Consider the following 12,626-nt stretch of genomic DNA (forward strand, 5'->3'; position numbering starts at 1 on the left):
CAAATAAATTCATATAAAAATTGTATAATTTAAAATGAAATTTGCATCAGCAAATATTTACCAAAGCACTTTTAGAATACTTAGACACGAGTGACGACGAAACTCCAGACTCACGTATGCAAATTGGTGATACAACAGTAAAGTCCCAGCGGCGTCGGGTCTGCGCAATACTGATTTCTGAATTCGCACCTGCACTATTCCCACGTCCACACGTCACATACCCTATTCAAACTTCATTTACATCGAAACATTGTCAACGAAACAACTTTGTCTTTTTGTTCCTCTTCCAATCAAATTGGGCCGTCCTCAGCTAGGAGCTAAAGTAGGTCGCATTTGCCTATTGTGGAAGTAAAAGGTATTCTAGAGGTTACATTCGTCTGGGTGCTTTCAGTTTACTTTCGTAGATAGGATCATATCTCTGCATTCATAGCTTTACTATAATTAGATGGTATATTTAGAAAGAACGATAGGTAGATACTATAAATATTAATTTAGGAAAAAAGACATATAATACTTGGAATTTATGTATTCCATGAACCGTTCGAAAGCTTTATGAATGTAAAGATATTCTTTAAAACTGATTTCAGCTTCAAAGCGCATCCAGCGGTCCCAAGCATGCCTCAAGAAACAATTTTAAAATTGGAAACATAACACGTCGCGAATTTCTACGTATAATTTTTATAGAATACTAAATTTTCACTCGTCTAGTATAAAAGACAGTGACGGGTGGCTTCGTGAAAAATGTATTCCGTAAGGCAGACGCAAATAGGTGAACACATTGAAAAGTCTTCCGCGCCAACTCGTCTTACGGCATGTCAGAGGAGACGTTTGGGTTTTTTAAACTTCACACTCTGCAGCGCATTTACAAAGAGCGTAATACTCGCTCGTACGTATTCTTTAAATACACTTTACACTTGACTTATTTCATTCGTTTGTAGACATTCATATTCGTAGAATTCGGTTCTGTAAAGGGCATTTATGTGTCTGATAAACGTCATAACCGAGCAAGCGTAAAATATATAAATGATGTTTGAAAATAATGCCTTTCCAAATTTGTGACAATAGTGAGCAATGTAACAAAAAAATTTCATTTTTCGAAAAGGATGCTTTTAATTACGATATGTCTATGAATACGTTAGACGGAAAACTGTTTTAACTCGCGTCACGTGGCATTTGCAGTTAGTCGTTATACGTTCACTTTTGCATTTTTTTCGTTTCCATCGAGATTGTTATTGCTTGCAAAACTAGTGAATGTTTGGTGCGTGACTTTATCCACTATTGGCAGTTTGCAAACACCAAATAAAATGATAAAACCTATGAATATAAAATATACTTATAACAATTTTCCTAGTCTTTTTCCAGCTCAATACATAACTATCGTGTCCATTTCGATTACTTCATAATTTAATTTTGTTAATACACGTTTTAAAATATATGAGTAGAGAAACAAGCATTCAAAATATATAATATTAGAAGTTACATGCTCTCAATCGTTAAATTAGTCAATAATTATTTTAAATTTAATTTTTCTCTTTCTTTTCAGATCATGTTCGCGAATTCTCCTGCGGCACCCTGTACTACAGGACCTTCTTTGTGGACACGAAACGAGATGCTCTATATGTTGGAGCTATGTAAGTACCTATAATTATTATTAATTTTAAATTTAATTAGTTGTATACTGCATACAATAAATTGTATGAATCCTTTCAATCTACTTGATCATTAAACTGATCAGTTCATTATTACTAACTGATCATTATTTTCCTGGATTAAACAAAAAAGTTTTTTGGCTCAATATAATGGTTGCTTATAGTAATCTACTTATAATTTATACTATGTATTGTAGAAGCGCATTTTATTCTACTTAAACTATATAACTAGTCTGGTCATAAGTTCTGTCATCATGTTAGATTTTCTAATTTTTAATGTTTACCGCAAATTTCTTTTTCACGTGCGATTTGTGATTATTTGACGCGTTAAAAAACGACACATTTTATTAGAATAACGTATTTGTTACTATGTAGTGGACGCAAAAAGAAGACATAGTCACTGTTCTCGCTCTGCATCGTAGCGGTTACGCGCCAAGAGAAATTTTCAGTTTGCTTTAAAATTTACAAAAAACACAGATATTTTTTATTGCTCACTATAAAACGATTTAAGTAAGATTCAAGAGAAGAAGATAGGAATATAATTGGTCTTTGTCGTACAATTTGGACGACAGCAGTGATAAATGCAGTAAAGGTGCGAAAAAGGAAAAATCCGGTCCGAAATCGAAAACAGTTTGCACTGCAGAAGGGCCTTAGCAGTACCACAGTTAAAAAGGTGTTGAACGAAGACCTAGAACTATGGGCTTATTGTAGAAAAACATCGCATCTTCTTAACACACGCTTGAAGAAATAAAGACTGGATAAATGTCGCGCTTTACATAAACGATACGCGAGAAAAACGTATCGAGAAATCCTGTTTTCAGATGAAAAATTTTTTACAGTGGAGGAGTGCTGCAACAAACAGAATATCAAAGTGTATACCCACAGTAATGAAGAAGCTTGTCAACGTGAATCTTGAGTCCAACGCGGCCATCACCCCTTATTAGTAATGGTTTTCCGGGGAGTGTCTTATTTTAGCCTAACAGAGGTGTTTTTCTGTGAAAAGGATGTGAAAATAAGTTCCAATGTTTACCAAAATACGGTCCTGACAAACCTCGTAAAACCTCCTTTTCAGAACATGTTAAAAAATCAACACTGGGTATTCCAGCAAGACTCAGCACCTGCCCACAAAGCCAACAGTATCCAAAACTGTCTAGACGCCCGTCAGATTGACATCATTCGTCATGAAGATTGGTCATCTTCTAGCCCGGACCTAAATCCTCAGGATTATAAAAACTGGTAATATTTAGAGGAGAGAACCTGCGCTAAATCCCACCCAAATTTGGAGTCACCCAAAGCATCCATTATTAAAGTAGCTGCTGAAATAAACATGGACATGGTGCGTGCTGCGATAGACGACTGGCCGCGGAGGTTGAAAGCTTGTATCGCAAAACATGGATGCCATTTTGAATAATTTTTATACGAAATTATTAAGTAATATGTAAGCTTTATTGCCACATATAAAACAATAAATATATAAAAGTAACTTTTTGTTTATTTACTAAAACATATGTGACAGAACTTATGACCAGACTATGTTTATATATATAGATATGCGTATGAATAGTCAAGTATAATATAATCTTTTTTGCCACAAAACATACATTTTATATCAATTCCATTAATGCTTAAATTGTTCATATTGCGCTGAATGAGTTTTATTATATTCATTTATTTCGTATTTGTCAATACAAAAGTTTTACAACAATACTGCATCGTATCATTTTATACTGAAGACGATGTTCAACAAACTTTCATTATAGTTTTGTACGAATGGTATATTACCAAGTCGATACGAAACTATTTTCTGTAAGACAAGTTAACAGTTTTATATAAATTGTATTACGATATAATTCGATTAGTTAGAAAGTATTTAAAAGTATATAAATTTAAGAATCTGTTGCTTAAAACTGTTTTAATTATGTTTTGTTGAAATCAAAATATACATGTCTCATCATCACTTAATTAAATGTATTTTTCTTTGTTACAGGGATCGATTGTATCGCCTTAATATGAATAACATCAGCGCATCTCATTGTGATGTAAGTTTAACTATTCCTCATCTATTTACCTCAATTGAACATTCTGTTGATATTTATATCATTCAAGAATGATTTCGTGGTGTCTTTAGAATCACAATTTCAACAAAAATCCTTATAATTTCAATACATATTTACAAAAACCACTTGCAATTTTGAAATTGTATAAACATGTATTTTAATATACTTTAAATATATTAAACTCATGAAATACATTTTTAATATAAGAATAAGAACTTTTCTTTATAACCAAACAATTCTTCAGTACAGATCTTTTAATTTCAAATCAGTTTAAATTATTTAAAACATGCAAAGTTTTCTCATGTATTCATTTTTATTGCAGAGAGATGCACTAAACTTGGAACCAAGCAACGTAGCACAATGTGTATCGAAAGGAAAATCAGAGGTAAGCGCATTTTGTATATGTATATTATGTATTTACGTATATTCAAATATGATACGATAAAAGAGAGATAAAAATACTTCCACGTACTTATTTACAGTTTATTTAATTAACTATTAAATTAATTAAACCCCTAAATACGATGATGATATACAAATAAGTTTTATTTCCAATATAAATAATTTTATTTATCGCCAATACCAATATTAAACAAGGTTAATTTCTGATAAGTGAAATCTCACAATCGTCTACAATTAAAAGTTTCGAGTTCTATTCCTGTAATTTGAATCGACCCGCGCCGGGTCAAAGGAAAATTAAGAAAAGTTAAGCGAGGAGACGTGTTGCTATTATTATTTCATTAAATCAATAACAACCCTTTGTTCTCCAGTAAATTGCACACAACTAGCACTATTTCCGTCAAGATTTAATCTCATTTTTAACGGTGAGCGGCGGGAAGCGGGCATATTTCATAGCGGGAGCTTAAAGCCACGCTCTACTCGCTATATTAAGGCCGTTAATTTTGATTTACAATCGCTACGTAGGAGCAATATTTGTTTTATTTCCCCGTTACACCGCGGTCTGAAGATTGGGCCGATTGCAGAATTACTGCACTGCACGATCCGCTAATCCGATAATCACCGCGGCAAGGCGTTGTTGATTTTTTAATTTAATAATAAAGTTTCATTTCTGTTTGAGTTTTAAGTGTTTTGACCCGCACAAACACACAGTAACGTGTACACGTCTTGAAGGGAAAATATTCATAACTATTTGATAATAATAATGAATATTATAATCAGTTTTTTATTTTTTTTTTTAAGTTTTAATATACACCAAAATATGTGATAACGCACAATATAATTATTTAACTTAACATTCACTTAGATTTAAATATTTCGTTAAACACTTGACAATACTAATATATGGATGTATTAATCTAATCAGATATTATCCACAAACATCTCGCATCCAAAAACAACGTCACAAACGTAACCTGACATATAGACGAAAGCAAATAAAAGGCGAAACTTTTATTACAAGCGAAGCAATAGACCACATGCTACCCGCTCGTACTTTTGCAAGAGAAAAAATAAATTCCTTTTATTAGTATAAAAGAGGGTTATAAAAAAGAATTATTTTCGAGTCTCTCACCTCAATCGTGGATGAAATGGCTACTCTTTGAAAGCTATAATCAAAGTTTCGCTGTCTACGAGTTTCCTTTCTCTAAACACGCTGTCGTAACATGAAAAAGGCTGGGGATCGCCGTCGGCACATTCTGTGAGGCTATCGGCTTGACACTCTTCTTGTTGTTTTAAGTCATTGTTCTTTGTGATCGTATCGGGAAAATCGCTAGATAAAAGCTTGATTACAAATCTTTACGAAAAAGTATGGGATTTAAATAACGAGACGGTGTTCTTGTCATAATCTTTGGTATCATATTGAACGACACTTTATTTATAACTCTAATAATAACTCGTGTATTTTCCTTATACATAACTAGTATGATGAGTATATAAGAAAATGTAAGCTTTGAAGTACCGTGAAATTATAATATAAAGTTTAAATAATATAAACCTTAAACGTTGTTAACTTTAGAGATTCTTCTATTTGATTAAAAAAAAATACAAATTGATGATATTAATAGATACATTAAAAAAATTTTAAAGTAATATTTAAATTTTCCCCAAAGGCGACTTAGCCTTCGATTGTTAAAATAAACGAGCACTTCATTAGCATTGCAAATATGTTATATCTACCCCCAGGAGCCATTACGTATAGAAATATTGGTGCGATTCCTTGCTTAAAACCACTCAGAAGAAAAACGCGAGAAAAAGCAAAGCCGGTCGTAAATCTACTTACGTACAAAGTGGCGAATAATTAACGAAATGGACCAATCGAAAGCATTAGTTCGAAGTGAAGTTATGCGAGCGCCCGGCTAAGTGCCGTTAAAAGAAACTCAGACGTGAGTCTGATTGTTCTGCTTAATTCTGATTGTTTCTGAGCGCAAAACGCTTCTGTTCGCGTCAGTACAACGGTTGAACGTTCCGAGTATATTAATCCGATAATTACTTTAGAACAATCTCTCGGAAAGTTACCTCCGGGCCTGAAAGAAAGTGTGGCATAAGTTTTTACGGGAAAACAAAGAACTCGGCCTAATTGTTTATTTTCACGCGCCTATTCTACGTGAAACTACGAGCTGGGATTAATCCGGGAAAGGGAATGAACATTCTGTTAAGCTGCTTTAATAATAGAATTGTACTGCAATTCATTACGAGCATAATTACTATTTTTATATCGAAATATAATTACTCTCTTTCATTTTAAGTTTTTGATAATAAAATAAGTACTTTTTGAGTATCCTATTATAAAACTATATTACAGATTCGTGGGAATATGATTTTTAAAATGTATTATGAATCGATCTATCATTTTATTTCAAAGTTGAATCAACTCTTAACTGTAACCATATGCATTTTAGATTGTAAAACACCTTCATTCAAAATTATTAAACTATCATAATAAATTTAAAACAAAAAAGTAAGCCACTGAATAGAAACCCTCCACATAACGTTAACAAGTAAACAAATCTTTATCATTTCCACCCGACTGTTCATAAAATCAAAACCCAATGTCCGCACAATGGTACCTGGATACCGCAGTGACGTGGAGAAAATTAGTTTCAATCTCTCCACGAACCGCAGAAGCCGCGTATCACTGCAGAATATTGCTTTTGAAATATCACAAAAATAAACATATCGTTTATTACTATGCGCATAACATATTGACCCATTTAATCGAAACTGTTTGCTCAATCATTTACTATCGAGCCTTCAATGACTCGCGTGATAATGTTAAAATATTGGATGGATTTTAAGAGCTTCATAAACTAATCAGCGATATTATTTATGGTACAAATTACAATTATAAAATTCATTTCATTAAACAATACGTAGCACTTCTGAAAAACGCATGCAACGAATAAAAACATCGCAGTAATTTGTAAAATTAACAATAAAGAATAAATTTAACAAAAACATTCCATATGCAGATATCGTCTGTTTTATCAAAGAAGTTGGAGCTGTGACAACTGAATATTCATTATGGCGCGAATTCACTTATGAAGTGAAATGTATTGAAATTATTTCAAGCATCATTTTGTTCACTAAAACGAGCAACGCACACTCCTGTCACACGGAATATTAATGCCCCGTTCAATATTTATGTTGGACGCAAATTTACATAATCACGGCCAGTGAACGTTCACCCACTCTTTGGAATTACTATTATTCCAATAAAATTTCGATGCATCGAATATGTGCGGTTCCTTCATTACGTTACGCTTTATCACGGACATCTCTGTAGCATCATCTATAGGTGCGCGTGAAATAAATGCCTTCAGTCAACATAATTCTACCCATTACGTACGCATTTCATCTAACAGCAATTGTTTAATTTAAAACTATAAAGAATCTTTGTTTGTAAATGAGTATTTTTAAATTAAACTGAAAACAATGAAAGTATTAAAGTTATTTGAAATTTAAATGTTATTTTTTGTTTTAGCACTTCGATTGCAGAAACCACATACGAGTGATCCAACCAATGGGAGATGGCTCACGGCTATATATTTGCGGAACCAATGCACACAGCCCGAAAGACTGGGTACTATATGTAAGTATCTTTTTATACAATACTAATATCTTTAAATATACAGCAATATACTGTACTGTAATTCAAACTCAAACTCAAACATTTATTTATTCAATTAGACTTCTTTTAGAAGCACTTTTGAAACGTCATTACATATTTTAACATTTACCACCGATTCGGAAAGCAGTATCTACGGAGAAGAACCGGCAAGAAACTCCATAGTTGCTCTTTTTAATCATGTCAGTTTTACAATTTAATTTTACAACATACATAATAATTATGTACATTATTATCATAATATGCCAAAGAACTGTCCTGTGGTTTTTACGCGACAACCCTCCATGGGTTTTTATCGTCCATATATTCCTTAATACTGTAATTTTTCCTTAGTACTGTTATTTAATAATTCGTTATTACATACAGTTAATGGATGTATTTTACAACCCTCTATGTCGACAAAACCTAAAACAATGATTTTCAATATTTAAAGATGCATAAATTATCTTAATATCAATATATCTAAATCCATCATTTAAAAGTTGTGAAAAACATAAAAGTAGCATCACTAAGTCTAGTTAACGATTTTTGAAAATTTTTCAAGTTCAAAGCCTAAAACAGCCAGTCTTTTGATAGTTTAGCTATTCAGTTTTTTGATATTTATGTGTCCTTCCATATACAATAAACTAAAATAATATCCTGCTATTCACAAAATTTCAGTGTCAATTTAAACTTAATGTAAACCACTGACGCTATCGTCTTTGGCACTTATTTGGCACGCTTACATAAACGGGAAGGCTATTATCTGTGGCACTACTTCTTGAAGTGGTCCAACATGATGTTGGACATAAGCCAAAGACGCAACAGATCTCAACAGGTTTCACATTAGTCAGTAAATAAAATAAGACATATCGCGAACGAAGCAAAGGACAACACGACAGTATACAATGAAATAGCTAAAACAGAATTGTATATATCTCTTTTAAAGGTCTAACTTTTTCGCTGCAACCGTTACAAAATGTCTGAAACATCCAATTTAATTTACTCGTTTTCATTTGTAGGTATCGTTATTTTTAAATTACACCACTGCGTCTATAACCTGTAATCCAGTTCCACCCACACATTTGCGGAGATTTATGAATGTATCAAAAATACAATTCGCATCATGGTCCGCTTGAAGCTTAGTGAAAAATGTTTAGAAATCCCGGAAAAGATTTCCTTATTTGTATGTTCATAACGCATCACGTCTCACAGCTCCGTTTCAGCAGAAGATGCATCCGTGAGTACGTAAAGTAACTTCACGCTGGCAACCGCGACAAATTTCACGGATACTGATTCCAAATGACGCCATAAGACGAGAACAGATTTTTCTCGACGCTGCTTACGGTATTTCTAGCTGAAAGACTCCGTAAAGTCGACATCCAATGACAATTTTATTCAATGTATTTCGAATTTCAAATTTTAAAGCACGTATCGTATTTTACGAACCGCTCGTTGATAAGTCATTTCCATGGATTTTTAAGTCGTAAAATGAATTTTCACAATAGGTATCGAAAGCAGGCCGCCATAAATTTGCTGAGTTCTCTTCACCTCTCACTTTCCCTGCTTTTGGCTTTTCATATAAAATTATGATATATCGCTCTGACCCCTATCACGCTATATCGTATTTTACATTGACTCTTGAAAACCCGTGACTCATTTTAACACAACATAAGCTTCAAAATGAACAAAATGTATTTCATATTCATATGCGAATCGAAAAATACTACATAACTTACTTATTATTAATAATATATCTAGGTGCTACAAAACATAATACTCGCCATGTCCAAAAATAAAAAATCTCCCAAATCGAATTTCATTTATAACAACCGCAAATCGAAACCAATAGCTGTTATTACACGGTACATAAAAATACAGTTTTGTGACGATAAATCGTATTAAAAGTCAAAAACCGAGAGCGGGAACGTTGAAAATTGAAAATATATTACGTTTGTGGGGAAGGAAGTATTGAATACGATCAGATACTTGCCGCCGGCCCTACAGAGCACTGCTGCAACAGAGATAGTGCCACTCATAAACAAATTAATTTCTGATACTGCTTATTTTAGTGTTTTACATATCTATTTACTTTGTCATCTGTGCTTTTTATCTGTGAAAATTGTCTGGTCATATGATGACTTAACTTACTTTAACTTTACTCAAAAATTTATGTAGCTATTTAAAAAATCGGACAATAAAATTACGATAAAGAAACGTGCAAATCGCGAAAATTAATTTAAATGATTATTCACTTGAAGCATGAGTAATAAATATCACAGTATAATCTGTCGTTTGAGTAATGCGTTCGCTCCCTCCGGGGTAAGGGCGCGTCAGTTTCAAAAATTGAGTGAAATCACATGTACGCAATTGATAGGGCTCAGGGACAGGCACGCTGATACAAACCAAAATGTTTCATATTGGCTGCACCAATTTATATCTATTCTATTGCAAATGGCGGTTTACGGTTCGAAGGGAATTCGAAACAAATGACGGATGCGATTGCGTTCCCGGCGACGACGCGCAATCGGTTTTCATTTATTTTTCATATTGTATTGGAACAAGTCGCGATAAGAGTCGTCTGTAAACAGAATTCTTTGGGGCTTTATTTTACAATTTACATCGAATAAATAATATTTAAATTCGTTCGCTTGTAATTTATTTACTCTGTACGTCTAAAGTTTATTCACCTATGCAATAGTTATTAAAAATCAACAATAGACAATGGACGCATAGCTTACCGAAGTGAGAAAGAGCAATAAAAGGAAAGTGATTCGCTGGATCGAATAAAACAAAGGTATCGTTTGTTACCGGTTGCCGTGCATAACAATAGGACAATTTGTATAGCAGATTTAAAACACATCGCATTTATCCCGGCCGAATGAATGCGATAAGCCCCGCTTATTGATTGTTCCCATTTAAATTGAAAACATTCAACCTGTTCCGTCACACGTGCTAAATGAAGCGGAATTATAACAATGTTGTTACATTTTGATTTTCATCAACAAAGCTAGGTATGGTTTTTTTTTTACAAATAGCATTTTATTTTACGAAATTCTGTTATAACTTAGATATTTTGTGTATCATAATTTTCCGCAATACTAGCAGCAAACGTCGTCGATTAAAATTGCATAGTGAAATTACTTAAAATATGATTGAAGCAAAACGAAAGTACAACAAACTACATGCCGTAAACGATTATCCCACCTGAGCTAGGTGTGATACACTAGTAAAAGCGTCATTACCATAATTATAACGAGCGCCGCGACGTGTGAGACCACTTGACAAAATCACGTTATAAGCCATACAGGGCATTCAGTGGACGCTTCACAGCACTTGCTTAATCATTTTGGTGTCTGTGAACAGAGTTTTACATACGAAAGCGGCTCGAGTGCTCGTAGGACTAATTTTTGTGGGACAAAGGTGCGAACGGTTACAAGAATGTACCGTTTTTAGAGTGACAAAACGCAAAATGTATTAACGCCTTTGAAGTGGTGCATCGCTTATGCAATTGAATTAAATTTAGAATAAATTTTAATTTTAAAATAATATGTTTGTTTATGCTTTTGAATGTCGGTATGTCAGTAGCATTCCCTTTAGCATTTTTAAGTATTCTCATTAAGATTCTCGGAGGTGCATTGCACATGAGTTTATGGCGGAAACTTGGTACCGCTCGTGCGGTTGTTTTCTTACATTTGCGAACGGCAGCTGCTTAAAGAAAACGTCGTTGATATGCGAAACGCGAAGCAAAGTTTATATGGAAGCGAGCGAATTGAAGTTTTTTTACCGTCTTAATAGAATAAAATTTTTGCTACCAATAGGTAATGGAAGATAAGCTCATATTATTTCACGTGTTTTTTTTTTCTATCCTGCGTAAGTTGGTTTTTATTTTAAATCACAGTAATAAGTGAAGTGTGAAAATATACATAGGTATTTATAGAACACTTGTTTTGACCTAGTATTCACTTATGAGGCATGAGCGTTTCAAAAAAAAAACACCTAAACAAAATTGTACAAAATTAATAATTAAAAGAAGCACTACAGAATAATTCATTTGTTTGAAATATTGCTCTTCTCACAATTATAGATCAATTACAAAACCATACTTCAAAGCAAGTCCCTCTTAATGAGGATAAGTATAAATCAATCCAGAAGCTAAAAGCCATTTAAAACTTATTTTAGTCGTATGAAAGTTGGTTTCAATCGATTCGCGTATATCAGACGCCGAACACAGGTGTGGTTTCGTCTCATTCAGAATTAGGATCCAATATCTTTGCTGCAATAGCTATTGTTTGCTTTGTCATAATAATAAAACTACGAGTGAAACAAGTACATTTAACTCACGTTACTTTTTACACCATTTAAGCTTAGAAAGTCATACAAGTACTTTAATACCTTACTGACTATGCAATATTAATTTTTATTCATAGTTTGTTCATATACGTATATTGACTGAAAATTTTTACAAACAGATAGAGTTTCACGTTTACCTGTTCCTTTATTTTGGCATCTTGCATAATGTGCGTTATTGACAAATAAAACACTTAAAAGTTTATAATTTCTAAGTTCACACCTATACACGTACAATGTTCATCAAAAGCAGATCTTATAATGGTTTTTAATTATTACTTTCAAACATTTACCGCCTTTATCTTATCCATAAAGAAGCTTACACTTAAACTATGTTATACCGCGGAATTGCTGTCGCTTATTTGAGTTGAAAGGACAAACTTTTAAGACGAACTTAGTCATGCAAAATCTTTGTGCAAATAACCGAGACGATCGAAACCTCTTAGCATAATATTCAGTATAAACTTCTATAGAACTAACTAGTTATTATGTGACAATTTCATATTG

At 33.1% G+C, this 12,626-nt stretch overlaps 1 protein-coding gene across 1 annotated transcript in view; it reads left to right on the top strand.

The window, feature by feature from the left end:
* Window positions 1-12,626, top strand: part of LOC123697400 (semaphorin-2A) — a 108,808-nt gene that overhangs the window by 70,073 nt on the left and 26,109 nt on the right. Inside the window, exons 3-6 of the mRNA XM_045643898.1 lie at window positions 1,544-1,631; window positions 3,637-3,688; window positions 4,029-4,091; window positions 7,647-7,754. Of these exons, the coding sequence (XP_045499854.1) occupies window positions 1,544-1,631; window positions 3,637-3,688; window positions 4,029-4,091; window positions 7,647-7,754 (311 nt within the window). The remainder of the gene's footprint in view (window positions 1-1,543; window positions 1,632-3,636; window positions 3,689-4,028; window positions 4,092-7,646; window positions 7,755-12,626) is intronic.

Source organism: Colias croceus, chromosome 14, assembly GCF_905220415.1.
Source record: "Colias croceus chromosome 14, ilColCroc2.1".
Taxonomy (NCBI): Eukaryota; Metazoa; Arthropoda; class Insecta; order Lepidoptera; family Pieridae; genus Colias; species Colias croceus.